The sequence below is a fragment of the Eulemur rufifrons genome, chromosome 7 (genome assembly GCF_041146395.1).
Source record: "Eulemur rufifrons isolate Redbay chromosome 7, OSU_ERuf_1, whole genome shotgun sequence".
NCBI classification, from domain to species: domain Eukaryota; kingdom Metazoa; phylum Chordata; class Mammalia; order Primates; family Lemuridae; genus Eulemur; species Eulemur rufifrons.
In genome coordinates this window covers 255,691,243-255,714,131 of record NC_090989.1, presented here as the reverse complement: position 1 = coordinate 255,714,131, position 22,889 = coordinate 255,691,243, and the positions used below count along the sequence as shown (strand labels likewise).

Genomic DNA, 22,889 nt, shown 5'->3' with positions numbered 1-22,889 from the left:
TGTGTGTGTGTGTGTGTGTGTGTGTGTTCCTCTTTCCTCCGTTTTATGCAAAAGGGAGTGAGCATACTGTAATATATACACTGTACTGTTCCTTGCTTTTTTCACTTAATTTTCCCTGAGCTCACTGTTTTACCACTGTAGAAAGACATTCCTTATTCTTCTTAAAGATGCACAGCACTGTTTTGGGTGGATATACCACAGTTTGTACAGCCAGTCCCCTACTGATGGACATTTGGATTGTTTCCAATCTTTTGCAATAACCTTGGCCACATGTCATATTTGTGCCAGTGTAAACTGGGGAGGAATTCCTGGAAGTGGAATTTCTGGGTCAAAGGAAAACGCATCTATAATTTTTCTAGAAAATAAATCTTTGTTGAAAAAAAACGAGAAAACTAATGAATGAACCTGATTAAGAAAAGCAGAAAATTAAAGGCTAACATCTAAATGGGGACATAAAACAATTCCAATATATACATCTCTTTGTGAAAGAGGCTGGCTTTAAACCCTTCTGGTGTTGCCTCTAGTCCAGCAATTTTCATTTTCTCACCTAAAGAAAAAAGAATTTCTCTTTGGTTTGTAAATTAAACATAAATCATGACATTTTAGAGCTGAAATAAAAACCACCTAGAACAGTCTCCGTATTTTAACACTAGAGAAACTGAGGCCCAGAAAGAGGAGGGGGTTGGACAGAAAGAATAAGAACAAAATCCAAATTCAGTTTAATTCCGTACAATGAAATAAGCAGTAAGGGAAATAGCTGCTGTGTTATAAGTCATGACACTGGGTTTTAGTTTCCACCAAGAGTCAAACGTAAAACTGTACCACCGAGAGCCCCGAGGTCTTCTATCAGCAGTTCAGAAGCCTGAGTGCTTTGCTGTCACAGTGACATCTTCAGCAGGACTCTCTTAGTGTAAATGGATTTTATTTCACATCTTCTGTGTTATTCTAGGACATTCTGATGTAGTCATGATGACATATTGGATCAGGTGGAGGGTTTCACTGGCTGTGGGCATTCTGGCTGATGACGTGAGTGGTCATGTTTGCTGAGGATAGTCTGAAATTACATAATCGCTGCGTTAGTAGCATTCTGCTTGAATTTTGAGCAGGCAGCATGGAGAAGCAAATGGGTTTAGCCCAGCCCAGCCATGAACTTTGGGGGTGAACCTGGGCAAGTCCCTTCTTTCTGGTCCTCTGTGTGTAAAAGGAGTTGGACAAGCCCAGAATGGCACATAAATGAATGGCACCCTGGCATTATCTTCTCCTTCTATGCTGATTGCAGACATAACTAATGGATCCCTACACACTCACTCATCACTCCTTAGCCCACTTCTCCTGGCAGCCCCTGGCAGCCCACTGGTGATACTGCACAGGCTCAAGCCTTTCACCATGGCCAGCTTAGATGGTTACTTAGGGTTGGTAGGCAGAATGCAGGACACCCAGTTAAATTTGAATTTGACTTTCAGATAAAGGAAGAAGTTTTTCTGAAGTGTAAGAATGTCCTGAATACTGCTAAATCTGGCAACTGTATTATTTAGGCCACTTCAGTTATTTCTCTTTTTTTTCTATATAATCTACCTCTCTAATTTGAGAGATCTATCCTCTCTCCTTGGCACTTCTGACAGCGCCCATTCCCCAGTGCCTAGATAAAAGTCTAGCTCATTCTATAATTGTTTAAATTCATATTATGACAATTTAATTGAAGGTGATGGGGATTCGAGTGGAAGGTTTTTATTTCTGAGGACCATATCTTCTGGTAAAACTCCTTAATGAAACTGTCATCCTGTTTCCCAGATATCATGTGCACGTCCCTTTGTTGATTTTGCCAACCCATATACCACTTGTATTATTAGCCTCTTTACGATGTTCCTTTAAATTGACTCATTATTTTAATACCATGCATGAAAAATCAGTATCATTTACTAAAACAAAGGGAAAACACATCTATTAAGATTTGAAAGGGGACCCTGGACTCACCTGAAATCATAGAACACAACACTGACCAATTCAACTCCTTGCCGGTTTGGGAACCCCCTCTGTGGCCCTGGTAGATGACCCCTGAGGATCTCCTTGAATACCTCCAATGATGAGGAACTCAGTACTCTGCCAGGTTTTGATTCATCCTTGAATGCCTTATTGCTCGATATTTAATCTTCATATTGATCCCTATCAGCCTCCGTGTAACAGTTACACATTGATCCTAGTTTTCCCTCCGGGACCCCACACAGTAAGTTTGCTCCCTCTGCATTCGTTCATGTACTCACTTATTCTGCAGATATTTGAGTGCTTATTATGAGACAGCTTGAGTGCTTATTATCTCAGTCTTTTTGAGGGAAGTAAGGATGCAATTACAGCACGTGTGATGGGGTCTGATGGGGGACGGCGGGGCTGGAGGTGGGGGAGGTGTTGAGAAAGGCTGCTTCACGGGGACCAGGAGAGCCTGGTGTGCTTGGGAAAGAGATGGCTGAAGTGAGGGGGTGAGGGAGGAGGCTGGAGTGGTCAAAAATGTGGGAAAGGGGTGGACGAGGGGGGCCTCGTAACCCTCGTCTTCCGTTCTAGCACCGGGACTTACTTCCTGTAAAACATTTTCGTACCCACGTTCTCAGTTCATTTTTAGCAGAGCCCTGGGGAGTTAGTCGGGGCAGGACTTATTCTCCCCATTTCGCAGGGAAGAAAACTGAGGCCTAGCAGATTGCTGGTGGGCTTGTAGCTGACACCCAGGGGAGCCGGGTCTTTATATCGCACAGGTGCACGGCAGTGCTCATTTCCCGTGCCTCACGCATGTGCAGCCCCGGCCCCCCTGGTCCTGGATGACACCCTGCCCCGTGGAAGAAAACTTCACATTCTTGGAAAACATCTTTGAATCTTTTATCTTGATTCAATTTACTTAATTTCCTCAGGACTGACCATGAAGCAAATTTCCGAGTTCTGGAGTCTGGTGTTCCCTGCTCCCTTCCTTGCTTGTGGAAGGCGTTGGTTCACAGGGTAAACTGAGCCTAAGATGACACTTTCTTCTGGAGCCTGGCGTCCCTGGCATCTGGGCTGTGAGGTGCCCAGTGACCTCCACCCTCCAGGCCCTCCCACGGGCTCTGGGGCTGTGTGTCAGTGGGCAGGAGGCTCTCGGGCCCCCTCGGCAACCTTGGCCTATCTGCTTGAGCGATTCCTTGATATGAGTCTGCTGCTTGGAGCTTTGCCTGGACCCGGAGACTCAAAGGGACAGGCCCACACCCTGTTTTCCTCAGCTGGGGAAACCAGCACTTCTCTTGCTCTGCTGCTCTGTTCTATGTGAGAACCAAGTGAGGTCTTGTCCACAGGGCAAAGTATGGATGCATTTTGTGACCCTGCTGCCCCCCTTTTCTCTCTCGGCTACAGAGCAGATGCAGAGATAGCCCTCAAAGAGCTCCCAGACCAGTCAGTGGACTGGGCGTGGCTACCAATCACTTCTGGGTGCCCCACCACAGGGGGAAGCAGCAGTGCTGGGAGAACCGAGGGAGAGCAGGGAAGGCTCCCTGGAGGAGGTGTCTGAGTGGGCCAGGACAGATGAGTAGGAGGTGCGTTCTTGGCAGTTGGAAACCCTACATCCCCTCCCACTGCAAGAATCGAGCTGGGGCCCCAGCACACCTTTCCCCCCACAGATGTGATTTCAACCTATGGACTAATTAGAGGTGCCAAATTGACATGAGGAGACATGATTTCTGCGGTGAGGTAATTAAAAGGCAGTTGGCTTCACAGCTGTGATCACACGAGAATGCTTCTTACCCCTAAAGATGTCAGCTGAAAGCCAAGTGCAAACGAGCCGAGGAAACCAAAGAGGCTTCTAACGTAATTTGTTAATTTCCTACATTTGTCACCTGCACAGCTGTGAGGGGAAAATGGAACATTTTACCAGAAGTTTAAGAGAAAATTAAAGACATACATTCTAATTGTACACAATTAGACAAGCAATATAATCATTATTATTTGTTAATTAACAAGCCATTTTAAAATCAGTAGATTAGGATCTGGGAAGCCCAGCTTAGAATGATGCCTCTGCTTGGTGGCAGCCGCGTCCCTGCGAGCAAACACTTTCATTCACCGAGGCTTCTCGTCTGGAGGATGGGTATGTTCACCTCCATCCTGCCTTCCTCGGCGAGGAGGAACACTGAGGGAAAGGGCTTTGTAAATTAACAGGACTTTTATAATTGTAAGACATACCATCTAATTTTCCTAACTTGATTCTTGTAACTTCTAAGTCTAGAAGTTGTATCTACTGTTAGCAATCATTAATCGGGCGCCCGTGCTATTCGGATGTTCACGTCAGCTCTGGGATGGGGGTACGCCCCTCTCGCCCCCTTGGGTTTACAGGGGAGGAGACTGAGGTCCCAAAGGTGACATAGTTTTCCGAAGTTGCATAGGGAGGGGTGGAGGTGGCATTCACATCAAACTGTGCAAACGGAAAGTCAGAATTCTCACCTGTGTGTGCCACACTGCTTCCCCGGCACCGACTCGGCTTTGCTGTTTCTCTATCGCACTCCCGTTTGTGACTTAAAAAAAAAAGGATTTGAGGAATGAATATTTGTTGTCCTATCTGCTTTCCATAAAATAATGGTAGAAATGTTAAATAAGGGAGTAAAGAAGGAAATAGGCAAATCACAGAGTGCCATGTAGCAAAACAATTGTTAAAGAGCAAAGAATTAAATGACTTTACAATTTACCATTTACAAATAATTAAAAGATATTTCTTCCACTGGGTGATAGGCTGTCGAATATTGGTTTCATTGGTATTCTTTAAACCAAACATACATATTTAATATATTTAAATAAGTAGTTTCTGGTCGACAATAAAAGTTTAAAAAGAAAAATTTGAAGAATTTTCTCTTAAAAAATAAAATACACATATGATTTTTGATTCATATCATTGAATTGGACCATCTTAGGGAAGCAAAAACATAATAAGCCATTTATGCAGTGATTATGGCTTTTTCTTTTAAACAAATCTCATTTTTTTCTTCTCCCTTGTTTTAAATTGTCCCATTTGCTTTCTAGTCTGATACCCAGGTGCCCCTAAGAAGCAGCCTGGTATGCTGGAGAGAGAACTGCGTTCTAAGAACAGAAGCCCCAAGCCCTAGCCTTGCCACTTGCTCATATGTGACTTTGAGCAGGTCACTTAACCTCTCGAACTTCAGTTTTCTCATCCGTAAAATGAGGGGTAATAAGGTCTAGTCCACCTAACTCTGCCAGGGTTTTGTGATTATAAAAAATTAGACTTGACGGAGTAAATGTGTTTTGGAAATTGTGACATCACAGAGAAGAACCCCGGCAGTGTGTGGAATGAACAGTGGTGTGAAGTTAGTCTCCCTGCTCTGCCAGCTGCGAGCTGTGTGACCATGTGCACACGACTGACCCTCTCTGGGCCTCAGTCTCCTCACCTGAGAAATGCAGATCATAATCATGCCTACCTCCTAGGGTCGTTTGCACGTTAAATGAAACAGTGAATGCTGGGCACCTCATGCAGTGTTGCTCCACCGTAGGTGCTCACTGTAACTTCAGGGAGTCAAAATATCTGAGTTCAAATCCCAGCTTTGCCTCTTACCAACTGTGGGGCCCCAGGCAAGTCACTATTCCTCCTCAGGCCTCAGTTTCCCCAAGAGGAAACAAAGACAGTAACGCCTCCCCTACCTCCCTTGAAAATTGTTGCAAGTTCCCAGTAAGACTATGGCTGTGGGAGGGGGTGGTAAAAGCTGAACTGCTGCGCATCTCTGAGTGATGAAAAGCTAAACCTCATCAACAGGAAGGAGAAAGAACTGTTCCCCAAGCGGTCCCAGCCCAGGCTCCCTCTGACTAAAGAGATTTAAAACCTTACAGCAAGTCTATGCACGATGCCCCAGAAGGCCTTTTGTTGGAGTGAGGCTTCCAGAACTCACCCGAACGCCAGGCATTCATTTTCCCTTGTTAACTCGGGAAACATTTTGCAGCCGCTCTGCATCACATTAATTTCACGGGCATCTACGTTGAGGCACTTTGTGTCCAAACAGTTTTTCTGCCAGGGCTTGGGCACAGCGGCGACCTGGCGCAGACCTGAAGTGGACCCAAGTTCCCAACGCACACAGCCTGGTGCCTTTGTATACATCCTGGCACTGGCCACAAACAGTGTTTTGTCAGAAGCTTCCTGAGAAAGTTGCATTCCATTCATCTCGGCTGAAAGGAACCCTCGATGACAAATACCGCCTTCATTTAATTACAGAAACGGTCAGCAAACCCATGGAAAAAGATTAAACCCGCAGAGAAAAGAGCAAACCTCAATCATTTTCTCATCCCTGCGCATCTGGCCCGAGTTCCTTACCTAGGACTTAGCAACTACGGCCACCCTTGCTTATACCTGCCACCTGAAAAATGGTTTATTTCTGCAGAAAAGTTAAACTCAGATGCCCCAAACCAGGTAAAGAATTGCATTTAGGCAAGAATTCATCAGTGGCTTGCAATGTAATAAAGATCCCGAAGGTGGGAGACGTATTTATATTTTTTGTCTAGGTTTATATCTGCAGAGAGAAGTGAAGCACATCGGCAATTATCTGAATAAATCAGATCAAATAAAACACACACCCACATGAAACCAACAAATTCCTTAATAATTTTCTTCAGTTGCTGGAGAGAGAAGCATAGAGTTCTGTGGTTGCAAAGAACTTTGGAATTTTCAGTCCAATGCATCACTTTCAGAGATGAGAAAAGCAGACACCTAGGAAATGGGCACGGTTTGGCCTTGTTCTCTCAGTCATATAGACAGGGTTATGCCCAGGTGTCCCAGCTCCCTAAAGTGGCCTCGGAGCTGTGTGAGCTCCCCGCTCCTCTCTGCATTCGCGTGCTTACTGTTAAAGCACCTCACGGTTCAATATGTCTCTCACGAGCCATTTCACGGCAGGTCAGAGCCTCCCACGGGGGAGAAATGGTGTTGGCTCTCTTCCCATTCCACTCTGTTGGTTAAGTGTGGATTCCCGGGAATCTCCCGGGATGGAAACGGTGGAAACTTGCTGTGTTTGAGAGACCCTGGAAGCCTGGAGTAAGTTGTCTCCTTCCTGGTCTACTGGATCTCAGAAGGAGCAGGCCCTAGACCATCCCCCCACCTCGCTTGAGGCCCAGGAAGATAATATAAAGTCACAAAGACCAGCCCCTCATCTCCCGGACTAACCTTGCACACTTGAGGTCACCTTTCTGGGCCACAGTTTCACCCATTGTAAAATGGATGATAATTCCCGGCTCAGATCACCTGTCTGAAGGTATCGATCACCAAGTCAGATGTTCTCATGAAAGCTTCCTTTGAATGGTTCACACTGTGGTTGGCCAATCAGGTAGCTGGTATAGTTCTCCATCCATTCATCAAGCCATCCACTGTCAAGCAGGTTTTGCTCTCAGGCATTTTAGAGAATGGATTTGCCTGAGTGTAGAAGGAGGGAATAAAAATAATCTTGCCCCCCAGAAAGATCACAGAGAACCCCTCAGTGCTGACAGACTCTCCACAAAGCCAGCATCTACCAACTCTAGGAATCATAATCGGAGTGAGTGCAGTGGCCTTTTTGTATCTGTAGAGCTTCAGAGTCTATAAAATTCATTCACATCCTAGCTTCACCCCTCCAAAGCAGGCAGGACAGAACTTATGATTTTAATTTTATGGATGAGAGGAGGTTCAGTGACTTGTCCAAGGTTGCATGGCTAGCAAGAGGCAGAGCTGAGGTTCAAACCCAAGGTGTCTGGGGTCCAGGGTGTGAGTGGCTCTCAGCCTCTGCTGGTCTTTGCCAGGGCATCACTGGGGTTCATGTCGAGGGGCATGTATCATTTCCGAGGGGCCATGGTTATGAAGATGGACACAGTATGGGCTAACTGTAGGGATTCTTCTCCATCCTTTATAAGTTGTGTGGTCTTAGGCAAGTTTCTTTTTTCTTCTATTCTGGTAAAATGCACATAGCATAAAGCTCACCATTTAACCAATTTAAAGTGAACAAGTCGGCCGGGCGCGGTGGCTCACGCCTGTAATCCTAGCACTCTGGGAGGCCGAGACGGGTGGATCGCTGGAGGTCAGGAGTTCGAGACCAGCCTGAGCAAGAGCGAGACCCCGTCTCTACTAAAAATAGAAAGAAATTATATGGACAACTAAAATATATATATACAAAAAATTAGCCGGGCATGGTGGCACATGCCTGTAGTCCCAGCTACTCGGGAGGCTGAGGCAGTAGGATCGCTTAAGCCCAGGAGTTTGAGGTTGCTGTGAGCTAGGCTGACGCCACGGCACTCACTCTAGCCAGGGCAACAGAGTGAGACTCTGTCTCAAAAAAAAATAAATAAATAAAAAAAAAAAATAAAGAGAACAAGTCAGTGTCATTGGGTACATTCCCAGTGTTGTCCAACCATCACCACTATCTAGAACATTCTGAGCACCCCAAAAGAAAGCCCTGTACCAATTAAGCAGTCACTACCCTGACCCTCCTCCCGCAAATCTCCCCACTCCCCATAACCACTAATCTGCTTTCTTGGGCAAGTTTCTTAACCTTAAAGCCTCAGTTTTCTTACCTGTCAGATGAGAATAATAGCAGCACCTACTTCCTCCGGTTGTTGTGAGGATTAGATGGGACAATAACCAGAAACACTTGACATACATGGAAGGGGCGGTAGAGTAAATGTGTACTGTGACTGTGTTGTGGGATTTCCGGTAAGACTGTCTGGGCTACCTTGCCTACATCCTGGCTTCAAGGTGACCCCTCATAGTGCATAATTCTTTCTGAACTGGGCTCTTGACACTGAGATTCTGGAAGATTTTGCCACTCCCCAGGCCAGGTGGCCATGCATAGTGTAGGGGAGCCATTGGGTCCTATGTCCTGCTCATGGGTTGGGCAGTACCTGGACACCGTCATTATCAGAAGGATTCAAACCAGTTCCTGGGGTGGGAGTGGAAGAACAAGATGTACTTAAGGGCATTCTGTGGGCCAAGCAGTACTCAACTACTTGTAGTGGGCAACTACAGTAGTGGGCAACTACTCAAGACAAAGAGAACACCATGATCCAGGTTCAGCCTGGCTGCAGACTGGGGCAGGGAGAGGTGTGGGCTCCAAACCCCAATCAGTGCCCAGAGCTGGCCAGGATGGGATGAGATGGGCAGTCTTATGGGCCACCCCCCAGGGGCATGGCAGCTGACACACCCCAGCAGACAGCAGTTTGATGGTACATACCACAAACCTTAAAAACCTTCAACCTGTGGTTTCAACGGTGCCTAAACAATACAAAAGAGAGTTATAGACTCTGCCACATAATTTGCTTGATTAATTCAGACTAAATTTATTTGCGATTTTTCTAGCAATATTCTTTTTTTTTTTTTTTTTTTTGAGACAGAGTCTCACTCTGTCACCCGGGCTAGAGTGCCATGGCATCAGCCTAGCTCACAGCAACCTCAAACTCCTGGGCTCAAGAGATCCTCCTGCCTCAGCCTCCTGAGGAGCTGGGACTACAGGCACATGCTACCACGCCTGGCTAATTTTTTCTATTTTTAGTAGAGATGGGGTCTCACTCTTGCTCAGCTGGTCTCAAACTCCTGAGCTCAAGGGATCCTCCCACCTCGGCCTAGGATTACAGGCATGAGCCACCACGCCCAACCTCTAGCAATACTCAATAAAACATTTTCCAGCTTTCCTTTGAAACTATTAAGACATGGAAAAGAAAACACACACACACACACACACACACACACACAGAGAGAGAACAAAGAGACCCCAATACTCACTGACATTCTAGATGTTTGGAAGCTTCATTAATTATAAAGTAGATGGATCTGAATTGACAAAATCCTGAACTTCGCCTCCTGCTACTCCAAACCTTGCTGCATAAAATAATTGTCCTGAAAACTAACAGACAGACCTTTTCCTCTCCCCACTGCGATCTGAGTTAGAGACTCAGGAGTTACACCAATCAGAAAATCAGACGATGACGCCCCTACCTCACAGTTGCTGATATCTCAGGCAACCAAAGTACTTTTTTTCTCTTCATTCTCACCTATCTTTCTAAATTCAGAGAGAGCTGTAAATTCCTAAAAAAAAAAAAAAAAAAAACGGGACAGGAAGAGGACAGGAGGGCACTAGACACTCACTGCTTCCTGGGAGGCAGAGACCTCCCGAGTAAGGTTCTGTAGGCAGGAGGGAAAAGCCCTCGCAGTGGTGCATGCTGGGAATTAATGTGCTATGCTGATCCAGAGTGTTAGGAAGTCGGGCAAAACAATGATGTCACCTCATTAATGTAGATCAGCATAAGGTGGAGCCCACTAGACACCCAAATCTGTGCTCAAATACTTATTCTCCAGTTTTCTGAGAAGCGTACTCAATTAAAATGTAAATAGAAAACAAGGCCAAGGGCAATCCACATGTTGTGTCTTTGATAAGCCAAGTCTGAAACAACTGCCTTGCTTTTGAGGGCGAGTACCCGGAAAACACCTTTGAAAAAGTGCCTCAAACATAATCAAAGGAGCACAATACTCAGAAGAAGGGGAGGAAGAGTCCACCTCTGAAAATGATCTATCATAGGATAAAGAAGAAAACTTGAGAAAGATGTTTGGCATCCTCATTCATACACCATATAACATAGGCTCCATGAAATAGACAGCCCGAGATGGGGGGAGTGAAAAGGGATGTGATCATAAAGAACTATTAGGAAACTAAACATGTCAACAACACGATAAAAATCTGTTAAAGACAAAACCAAGGGTGTTGGAAAGCAAGTCAGGAGACTCTCAGCACAAGGACCCTGAATGGCTAACATGTGTGCACAGCTACGTAACCACACGACGGCCAAAGAGCTGCAAAGCCAAATAATAATGTAGTGCCACTTTATCTCTGAAAGACTCACAAAAATTAGGAAGTTGAATAATACCAAATATTAGCCAGGATGTGAAAAAATGAGAACACTTATCCCCTACTGCTAAGACTGTGGATGATGTAGAAAATAGTTCCAGTAAAAATGCACACACCCTGCAATAGAATAGATAGACTAAAATAAGATGCTCTTCTAGAATGAAGACAAGGACCAAGAGATGAAATCTTGAAAGAAAATGTGACAGATATGGATTTGGAGAATGAAGAGACAACATATAGATGAACAGGTGTTCCAGAGGAGAGAGAAGAATATATGATGTAAACATATTATACATAATAAATTTACTATATATATTTATTATGTATAACATATGCAATATAATAAATATGGCATATATAATAAATATATTAATATATTGTAAATATAAATAATATATTATGTAATTACTTATACAATAACATTTAACATATATTATATAGTATATAGTATATTTTATATGTATTATATATACATTTTTCTGATTTGGAAGACTTGAGTGTATAGATCACATATAAGGAGTGTATAGGATTCCCTGTATCTCAGATAAAAGCAAGAGTGCCACACCCAGATCTATCCTGGCAATTTTTTTTACTCCAAGAATAAAGAAAAAAAAAATCCTTCAGGCATCGAGGCAGAGGAAAGCAGGTATCTACAAATGAACAACAATCAAGCTAGCCCTGGATTTCTCCTCTGCATCATTTTGTGGTTTCAGAGGGGAGAAGTGGTAGCCCAAGAATTTTATACCCAGCCAAATTCTGCCACAATTCAAGGCAGCACAGAGCCATCCTCAGCAAGTCGGCAACCCCTTACTCCTCTTCAGAATATTCAAAGGTTCTCCAGCAAGCTGATACCTGAAGCAAGATGAACTCACACAGCCAGAGCAGAGAAAGGTAGCTGCGAAGTCGAGGACCAATGGGAACAAAAGGAAACACAAAGGAAGCATAAAAAAACAGTAAGATGGCCAAGAAGAAGACAGATGCAAGACTAAGCATTAATACTTGTTACAGCAGTAAACATACACATTTTAAAATCTGCCCATATGCTCTTTTCAAGAAATATATTTTAAACAATTTTAATAGAATACAAATAAAAGAGGATCAAAGCTATGCCAGGCAAACACAGGCAAAAATAAAGTCGAGGTTGCATTATTAATATCAAGCAAGATAAAGTCTAAAACAAAAAGCAATAAAATGACAAAGAGATTTATTTTACCTTGATAAATATTTCAATCCTCAATTCACTCAATGAATATCTATTAAGTGCTTGGTATTTGCACTAGGCAAAGGTATACATTGCTGAAAAATAAAGATGTAATTGTGATGAACATTTATGCTTAAAACATAAACTCAAATCATATAAAGCAAAAACTGTCGAAACACATGGAGAAGTGGTCATACATGATAGGGAACAATTTCACCAACCTTTCAGCCTTTGATAGGCAAAGTAAATGAAAATATGAAGCATATCATAATCATATAATTCATTTGATTTATCTATTATGTATGAGTAGGCTAGTAAAGAACTCTATAGCTTACAACTAGAAATTTCATTTTTTTTCCCCAGCCACTGTGGACCTTTCACAAAAGTTGATTGAATCACAGGCCACAAAGAAAGTCTCAATAAATTCCAAAAGCAGACACCATATACACCAAATGCTCAAAATAATGCGCTAAAACTAGAAATAATAACAAAGCTATAAATTAAATTTTAAATTACCCTCTGAAATAAATCCTTGGTTAGGAATTGACTGGAAGCCTCAAATCACAGTCTGTTCAGAAACAAATGTGGTTGTGTGAAAGGCAAGAGAGCCCAGAAAGCTTGCTGTTCAAGTTAGGGCCCTGCGGCTAGCAGCCCCAGTGTGGCCAGCAGCCCCAGTGTGGCCAGATGCTGGGTGCCTATGCTGGGCGGGGAGGGACTGGGGAGCACACAGGAGGCAGGTGGGCAGCCATCAAGGGGAGAAGGAGCATTGGGATTAGAGTCCTTTAGCGATGGTGGGTATCTCCATATCTCCGCATTTCTGGGCTTCAGTCTGCTTATTGAAAACCAGGGATGTTGAGCTGTGTCAGTGGTTTTCAAACTTCACCGAGCACCACAACCACTTGGAAAGTTTTTAAATAATGCTGGTGCTTGGGCTTTATGCCCTGAGATTCTGATTCAGTTGCTTTGGAGTGGGACCAAGTCATCGGTATTTTTAAAAATCTCCCCAAATGATCCCAGTGTGCAGCCAGGGTAGAGCACCCCAGAGCTAGATGTTTTCTGATCCCCCCCAGTTCTGAAGTTCAGCAGTACTACTGGGCACCTGCAGTCTTTGCCCATGGAAAAAGTTTTAGGAGGCTAAGGCCAGGGAAACAGTGATGCAAAGCAATCTAATCAAAGTGTGCATTATCTCAAATGGTGCAGAAAATGTCAGTGCCAGTTAATATTTTGTACCCAACATGATTTAGACCTGGGGCATATATCGTACTCCAAGCCCACTGTAAACACAATGGGCCATTTATTCACTGAACAGTAACCACTGTAATTACCTACAGGGCAAACATATGAGGTTGTTCGAGCAACAATTAATTGTGGACCTGGAACTAATGGAACAATAACGGTAAAGTAGCAACTGGAGTGTGATTCAGAAATCACATCAGAAAACCAATATTTTCTAAATTGTATTAGATAAGCATTTTTGGGGATGTGATGGCATATATAATGTCCCAGGTCCTGAAATAGTTGCTCCCAGATTTTTCTAATAGTTCTTTCTTACACTGATGAGCCTAGCACTGTTGTTTTAATCTTGAGCGAAGAATCGTGGACACTGGGTCTGAGGGGACTATTGGAAACTTCCATTTCTTGCACTTACTGCGAGACCAAGTATCACCTGCAGGCGGGTGTGCAGCCTTGTTTGGATGGTAGGACCCTCCTTGTGAATCTGATGGAAGCCACGGATTCTTTTTTCAGAAAAATATGCATGCCTGTATGCACATACATGCCCATGCAAACCTTTTTCTACAGTTTTCAGGGGGTTCATAGATACCCTGAAGCCCCTCTCTTCTCACTAGGTTTTGGCCTAGCCTCCATTTGCACTCCTCCAGACACAGGGATCTCACTGCTTCTAATGCCAGGCTTTCCATTGCTGGACACCTCTGAATGTGAATGTTCTCAATGTGTCCAGCTGAAATTTTCCTCTCTGAGGATTCTTTCCATTGGTTCTGTTCTCCCAAGAATCTTAAGAACAATTATTCCACCCTTGACCCTTACCAGACTTGGTGTGTCGTTGTCTCTGTGGGGATCTTAGAAATTGGTTTCTACAGGTGCTCTCTAGCCCCAGGTAACAGCTGGTGGGCTGCTGGTGGTCAGCTCTAACAGGGGATCAGGGATCCTAGGTAGTGGCTGTCTACTCTCTGAACCAGACCAGGGAAAAGGACAAATTCCTACTGCCCTCTTCAAGTCCTGGTGGGAAAAGTGCTTCCTAGGGTGACAGAAGAATCAGTAAGGCATCTTCAGCTGGGGCCTGAGGGAGCCAGGATGTTATTTCTCTGGAGGCTTCAATCGAACCCTGGGATACATCAAATCTAGAGCTGCTGCTGGGACAAGCAAGGGTTTGGGGAGACAGCTGGTGGCAGCAAGGGTTGGGAGACAGGGGGTGTGGCTTGCTTCAGCCACACCCTTTCTGGATCAAAGATTTAAATGACACCAAAGAAGGGACAGATGGAAGATGGGAGGGAGGGAGGGAGAAAAAAAGGACACACAGACGAGAAGAAACAATGGAGGAATTCTTTTACAATCTCAGTGTAAAAAAGGCCTTTCTAAATACAACTCAAAACCTGAAGTTATAAAAGAAAAAATTGATAAATTCAACCACATTTAAAACACACACCTCTACATGGCAAAGGTCACCATAAACAAAGTACAAACTGGGGGAATAATTAGCAACTCCTATCACGAAGGGCTTATTTCCTTAATATGAAAGGTCACTTTTGCGAACTTATAAAGAAGACTAAGAGTCAAACTGGCAAACGGACAAAGATGTGGACAGCGTCCAGAAAGGAGCTACCAATTGCTCTTAAACTTAGAAGAAGATACTCCACTTCATTCGAAGTAAGATAAATGCAAATTAGAACTACAGCAAGATACCATTTTTTCCCCTCACACTGCAAAGATAAAAAAATTTGATAACCACTTTCTGTGGGTGAGGCTGAGGGAAAGGAGAGCGGAGATCAGAGGAAATTGTGGAGGAGGTGACATTTAAGCTGGGCCTTGTAGGACAGATAATTAAAATCCAATTTAACAACTTACTGGCACTTAAAAGAAAAAGAAGAAGTAATAAAGAGAAAGACGGACAGATTTGACTACTGAGTATAAATTAAAATACACATGTACAAAATATAAAGGCAAACACAGTAAGATATTTGTGGCAACTATAATAGCCTGAGTTTGAATGCTATACATGTAAGAAATATTCATTAAATTCAATAAGAAAAGCATTGGAATACTCCTGAAAAAATAAACAAAGAACATGAATTAGAATACTCCTCAAAAAATAAAGAACATGAAAAACTGAGTCCTAAAATTGGACATACTATTACATAACCATGACCACATGGAAAAAGATGCAACATTGTATATAACCATGAATGCAGTACGATTCCTTGTTTGTTTGTTTTTTAATGACAAATCATTATAAAATGAGAAAAGATATTTTATTCCCTCTATTGATGGGAATGTGGTGAAATTGGCCCTCTAGTTATACCTGGCGAGGAGATGTACAAACTGATAAATGTCCTTTCTGGAAATAAGTATCAAGTCTTTAAAGGCTTAGATTCATTATCTGAGAAATTTTATATCACAGACTCTTTCCTATGGAAATATAGGGGAAAATGCTATGCACAAAGATGCCTATAGAATATTAATAATATGACAATAATGACAAATTAGAAACAATCTAAATGTCCCCAAGTTAGAGATGACCCAGTAAATTGTGGTATGTTCATATGCTGGAATTTTATGCAGCTATTCAAATGTTTACGAGGAGTTTTTAACAGGATAAATGCTTGTAGGGGAATTGTGGGGAATAAACAGTTCAATTGTGTATGTAAAATGATATCAAGACTCTTTTTTAAAAAATCCAGTCAGTACATAGAAAAACACTGCAAGGAGATAGACTATCATAGAATGTTAATGGTGGTTCTTTGGGAAGGGGTGGGTCATTGGTTAAGTTTTTCCTTCTGTCTCCTTATTTTGCATTTTAACCTTCTCCTCAATTAATGATGTGTTACTTTTACAATAAAAAGGGTTAAAGACTGTCTTGCCCCACGTGTTTGTGTTCCTCTGTTCGGTTAAGCAAGGCGCCGGGTCACAGCTGCGAGGCTCACTCAGAAAGCGTTGTCTCTCTTGTGTCTTTCAGCTTTCCTTTGCTGCAACCACGCCTGTGCTAGCCGATAAGAAAAAATACCCTTATTTCTTTCGGACTGTCCCATCAGATAATGCGGTGAACCCAGCCATCCTCAAGTTGCTCAAGCACTACCAGTGGAAGCGCGTGGGCACGCTGACGCAAGACGTGCAGAGGTTCTCCGAGGTACGCTCCGCCCGCATGGACACGGTCTCGCTTACTGCTGGCCGCTGTCATCTCCTAGCAAGGGGCAATATGGCGTGATCGGGGGTGGGTGATATCACGGGGCTTTTAAGCACGTGTTTCTGCGCAAGATCAGAGCTGTTTCGCCATTGACAAAATAGAACTGGCAGCTGAGGAATTTGTGTGGGGATTGGTGCAAACTTCATTCTAAACGGCTCAGGAGTGAACCTTCCCTTCTCTCATTGTTCCTTTCGGCTGCCTCGTGTGGCTTACTCCCCGAATGCCCCTGTCGGTTTGTTGTTCTTGTTACTGACCCTGTAGTGAGCATCTAAACTCATACAGTACTGCCAAGAGGTGTTCTCCCGTGAGGAACGTTTCGGGGAGGACCTGGCTTGGCTTACAAGCATACACTGATACACATGGTGCGGTGGTTTTGTTGTGTGCTTTTTGCAAAAAAAAAAAAAAAGAAAGAAAGAAAAGAAAAAGTCAAAATATATATAGTAAAAAAGTAAAAGTGTTGCTTTGTCCCAGTCCCCCTAACTCCCACTTTCTCTCTGAAAGGTAACGCTTGCAGTGGGGTGTTCTTCTGCCTGGAGCTTTTTCAGTGTATTTGTGTTAATCCCAAATGACTTCATACTATATATTTTGCTTTTTTTACTTTGCAACAGACCTTAGAGACCTTGACTGACTCCATGTTTTAGTGGAACGTGGTGCTCTGTCAAATGGGTGTGTCGTGATTTACTCTGGATGGTCACAGCTTTTTGATGTCACAGCCAGCACTTTCATGCCTAAATATGCATCCTGGTGATAGATTTCTAGAAGTGGAATTACTGGACCATTTAAAATTTTGAGAGGAACTGACTTCCAAAGAGTCTGTTTCAATTTCTAGTCCCACCAATGGCTTTTGACAATTCCTATTTCCACACATTCTTACCAACAAGTTTTTAAAATTTATCCCCACTCAGATGGGTGCAAAATGGTCTCCTGCCTTTTTTGCCCATTTGCTTTGTGTCTCCTGCGCGCCTCTGTGCTCTCGATACTTGTAGCTTCCAAAAATACAAGACAAGTCAGGTGTGCTTAGTAGCCCGGAGCAACACACTGCTGGCTGTGTGGGGAGTTTCCATGTGTGCATCGGATATGCGGGCAAACCTCCCGGGAGAGGTGGGGGAGGACACACACCCTCTGCCAGGCCAAGCAGGGGTGGCGAGAAAGGTGGGGGCAGAGCAGGGCAGGGAATCAACAGACTTGGTTTCCCCTCCAGCTCTGCACTTAGCTTTCCGAGGCTCTTGTCCCCGTGTCTCCCAAGGGAGGGAGAGACCACTTCATGCATTGGCTGTGTGACGTTGGAGAAGTCACCTCACTTCTCTGAGCTTCAGTTTCCTTCCCTGTAAAATCCAATAACCTTTTGCAGTCCTCCCTGCAGGGTGTTTTGCCAAAATCCAATGAGTAATGAATTTGAAAGAGCTTTGTAAACCATGAAGCTCATGCGCAGAGAGGGCTGTTTTTGGAGGTGCTTGGAGAGCGGAAGTGTTTGGCCCCACAGTCTGTGGTTATCCAAACAAGGCAAACTTTTCCCAGGCAAGGCTGCTCCTCATGTTCCCGCCTCTCTGTTTCTCAGCCCCTCGGAGGAGGCACAAAGGGAACTTGACCTCCAGTGGGAGTGACTCATTGCCAGCACTGAAGAGGCTTTTGCTGGAAGCCTGCCCTTTAGAGAGCAGTGATAAATGTTCTGAAATGAGTGTGAAACAGGTTGATGGTGGAGGATGGGGAGGGCCAGTCCCGTGGCCCCATTAACACCAGACCCTGCAGCAATGTGGAGGGAACTGCTTTTTTCTAATAGCATCTCTGGCTGTCGGAGCCTGAAGGGCCTTAGAAACACCTCCCCCGACCTCCTCATTTTGTAGAAGGGGAAACTGAGGCCAAGAGAAGGGAAAGGACAAAGTTCAGGGTTTCAGAGCACCTCTGAAGTCATGAAACATTGTTCACAGAAAAGTCAGGACTGAATTCTGGGGCCCTGACCCCCAGTTCAGACTTCCCCTCACTCCTTCTTTCCATCCATAACTTCCTGGAGTCACATGGGAGCTACCTGCATGTAGCCTCTGAAATTCCCCCCAGACGTGGTCTAAAGAGGACAGTTTATCAGCCCCGACATTGGCTGAGTGCTCTCTACGTTCCCAAACACTCTCACAGCCAGCCAGCCGCCCTGTTGGGAGGGGTGATGGTTCCCATTTTGCAGATGAGGAAACTGAGGCTTGCCGAGGGTGGATGGCTTCATGCCCCAGGACACTGGACTGTCGGTCAGTGTTTTCTCTGCTACACCGTCCTCGCTGGGATCAGGTGTGGACAGTGTGGTGCCATATCTGCATCCCTGCGCAGCTGTGGTGGGGCCCTCAGCCGGGGTTTCAGGGCATCTCAGCGGGAAACCTCTTTTCCCGAGGACAGGATGTTGCTTGGTGGTGTTGCTGGCGAGGACCCCTCCTGATTTAAATCTCTCAGCCCAGCTGACTCCTCTCTGTGCCCAAGGGCTTTGGCATCCCTCTCCCGATGTCTGGACTGCAGCGCTGGAGTGCAGGCCCTGGAAACTCGCCAGGGGCTAACAGCTTTTCGTGAGTGCAAGGGAAACTGGATTCCTTTTATGAAACTGGTCGATCAGCAGCGTCAAGCACTTCTGTTCCGGACTGGTGCGCTGGAAGGAATGTCAAGTGAAAGCAATCCTGAAGTTGGAAGTGGTGGTGGAGGTGCCATAATCCCACAGCATTTATTACTGTGACGTTAGGACTTTGGAAGGGGTAGAGGGCTGAAGGCCACCCCACCTTGGGACCAGCTGCTCCTTCAAACTCCCAACCTCTGAGATTGAAGGTTAGCACACACTGGACCCACAGGCTGCTCAGGACTTGGATCAGATGAGCCGATCTCTAGGCCCAGTTTGGCCAAGCGATGGCTGTGTGACCACAGGCAATTCACTTTACTTTGCTGACTCTGGGCCGTATCAGACCTAGAGCAGCTGCTAGGACAATGAGGGATCCATGGAGAGAATCGATGGCTGAAAAGACTGAGCTTGCTGCGGCCATGCCCTCTCGAAATCAAAGATTTAAAATGAGATGAAAGAAGAAGGAAGAACTCGGTACCAGGTGGACTGATGCCTAAGCCCGCCTTTGCTAATCCATGGCTGTGTGACTTTAGGTCTCACAAAGGTCTGGTTTTCCCTTTGGTAAAGTGGGGATATGTATCCCTCTTTGCAGGCACTGGGAGATGAGGTGGTTAGAGGAGAAAACATGAGCCAAGGCCTCTGCGTGGTAGGTGCTCACTGTGTGCCATCCATCCGCTCGGAAAGCAATGCGGTGGCCTCCTGTGTGCCACAGGCTGTGCCGGGCCCTGTGCTGCGGCAGGACAGAGATCCGCTGTCCTGGCCTTGGAGTGAGGCAGGGCCAGGCTTCCTGCAGGGGGTCCTCAGCTCTGGCTGCTCAGTAGAGCACCAGGGAATTTTGGTTTTGTTTTGTTTTAATACAAAATAAAATTTAAATGTCCTAAGCTGGATTTTTTTTTTCCTTTCCCTTTTCTTTACTTTTAACAGCTTTATTGAAATACATACCATACAGTTCATACACTGTCAGTATACAGCCCAGTTATCGTTAACGAATTCACACGGCTGTGCAGCCATCGCCACAGTCCAGTTTAGCACCCGCCCAAGACTCCGAAAACTCCCTCGTGTCCATCTGTAGTCGGTCCAGCCCCCCGGCCCCAGGTATAGTTTTGCCTTTTCTGGAAATTTCATACAAATGGAATTGTTAATATATAACGCGTCATCTTTTGTGCCTAGCTCCTTCACTCAGCCAGTGCTTTTGCGGTTCATGGTGGTGTGGCAGGTAGGAGCAGTTCGTGTCTCTGTCCTGCTGAGCAGTACTCCCCTCGTGGATAGCATGCCTTTTAGCGTCACCTGCGGAGCTTTAAAAATCCTGATGCCCGGGCCACGCTCAGGACAATCACATTCAAGGACCCCTGCATTAAAGCCCTTCCAAGCCCTCCGGGTGGCTTCAACACACGATGATGTTGAGAATGCCTGTCCTGCGTCACTGGCTCAGAGTGGAGTTTGGGGTGGAAATGACGCCCTCTTGTGGTGGGAGCCCTTGAGCTTATAGTAGCCCTTGTCTACCTGGTGGCTGTTCCACCTGGTGGCTGTTCCACCTGGCGGGGGATCTACCTGGCGGCCCTCAGCTGGCCTGGGGACTGAGGGGGCAGGATGGAGAAGGGGGAGAGAGGTCTCAAGCCAGTACTGGGCCCCACCAGGTATAAGACAGCGGTGCGGGTGCTGATGAGGAGTGGAGGCTACTGCTGAGAGGGTGGTCCCCGGGGTCTGGGATGGAGAGGGATGGGCAGGCAGGTGGCCCCCGGGGTCTGGGATGGAGAGGGATGGGCAGGCAGGTGGCCCCCGGGGTCTGGGATGGAGAGGGATGGGCAGGCAGGTGGCCTGTGGCCTGGAGAAGTATGTGTGTATCTGGAAGTCTCTGTGAAGGTTGAGGGGTTGGGCTGGGGGGCTGGAGGGAAGGGAGGCTGTGGCCAGAGCCAGAGGCGGGAGGTAAAGGACCGAGGGGCCAGGCCCTGGCTGTGTGCCAAGAGCTGACATGGCATAGAGGTGCAGGTCACTGGGGTTCAGAGCAAGGAAATGAGAGGCCACCCTGAGCGCTCTCACGTGGGCATGCGGGCCCAGGAGGGAGGCAGGGCTGGGGAGGAGATGAAGGCAGCGAGCAGGGAGCACCCAGGAGCATGGCAGAGGGCGGCAAGGCTGTTTGGCCTCTCCCTAGTTCCAGGTCGCGTGATCTACTCAACTGTCCTCACCGGGTTGTTATTTTGGATGCAGCTAACCAGCTAAGTGTGTAAGTGCCCTTAGACAAATCATTCACTCTCTCTGGGCCTCAGTTTCCCCTTATGTAAGTTAAGGGAGTTGAGCCAGTTGACCCCTAGGGCCCCTCCAAGGTCAAGGAATGTTGGATTCTAGGATGAGAGCCTGCGGGCATCTGGCCGTTGACCCTGGCCCTGCCGTTCCTAGGACGTGGCCATGAGATTTACTTAGCTTATTTGTGCCTCCATTTTGCTTTGGTTTTTTAAGAGACTTAATTTTTCAGAGGAGTTTTAGATTCATAGCAACGTTGAGAGGAAGGCACAGAGATTTCCCATATACCTCCTGCCCCACACGTGCACAGCCTCCCCCATTACCCACATCCCCAGGCGAGGGGGTGTGTGTTACAGCTGATGGACCCGCACTGACACATCACCAAGTGCCCAGAGTCCGTAGCTGACACTGGAATTCATTCTCGGTGGTGTACATCCTGTGGTTTTGGACAAATGCATAATGACATGTGTTCATCATTATAGCATCTTACAGAGTATTTGCACTGCCCTGAACATCCCGTCTTTTTACTTGTGTCCATAGTTTTGCCTTTTCCATAATGTCATATAGTTGGAATCATACCTGAATGTAGCCTTTTCAGATTGGCTTCTTTCACTTAGTTCATATGCATTTAACTTTCCTCCATGTCCTTTCATGGCTTGATAGCTTATTTCCTTTTAGCACAGAGTAATACAGTCATCCCTTGGTATCCATGGGGAATTTGTTCCAGGACCCCCCGAGGATACCAAAATCCATGGATGCTACAGTCCATTGAATGAAAATGGCATAGTATTTGCATATAACCTATGTACATCCTCCCATACACTTCATTCATCTCTAGGTTATTTGCAATACCTAATATAATCTAAGTGATATGTAAATTATTGTCATACTGTATTTTTATTTGTATTTTTTATTATTGTATTGTTATTTTTATTTTTTTGTCTAAATATTTTTGATCTGCGGTTGGTAGACTCCGAGGATGAGGAACCCGCAGATGCGGAGGGCCAACTGTATTCCATTGACTGGATATGCCTCAGTTTATTTATCCATTCACCTACCGAAGGACATCTTGGGACTTCCAAGTTCTGGCAATTACGAATAAAGCTCCTCTAAACATGGGTGTGCAGGTTTTTGTGTGGACATAGATTGCAACTCCTTTGGGTAAATACCGAGGAGCTTGAATCCTGGATCATATGGTGAGAGTATGTTTAATTTTGTAAGAAAATGCCAAACTGTCTTCCAAAGTGGCTGTGCCATTTTGCATTCCCACCGGCAACGGATGAGAGTTCCAGTTACTCCCCATCCTTGCCAGCATTTGGTGTTGCCAGTGCTCTGGAGTTTGGCTATTCTGATGATGTGTAGTGGTGTCTTGTTGTTTAATTTGCTTTTCCTTGATGACGTATGATGCGGAGCATCTTTTCATATGCTCGTCTCCCATCTTATTTTCTCATTTTAGGTATGAGGATAACGAGAGTACCTACCTCTTAGGGTTGATAGGGAAGATTAGATGTGTCCTAACAGGATACTTAAAGGGCTAAGAAAGTGCTTGGCTCATCATAAGCACCATGCAAGGGG

General features: G+C 45.3%; 1 protein-coding gene across 1 annotated transcript in view; it reads left to right on the top strand.

Annotated features, from left to right (window-relative positions):
- GABBR2 (gamma-aminobutyric acid type B receptor subunit 2) overlaps positions 1-22,889 on the top strand; it is a 366,525-nt gene that overhangs the window by 136,660 nt on the left and 206,976 nt on the right. The window contains exon 3 of the mRNA XM_069474472.1: positions 16,256-16,426. Coding sequence (XP_069330573.1) covers positions 16,256-16,426 — 171 coding nt within the window. The remainder of the gene's footprint in view (positions 1-16,255; positions 16,427-22,889) is intronic.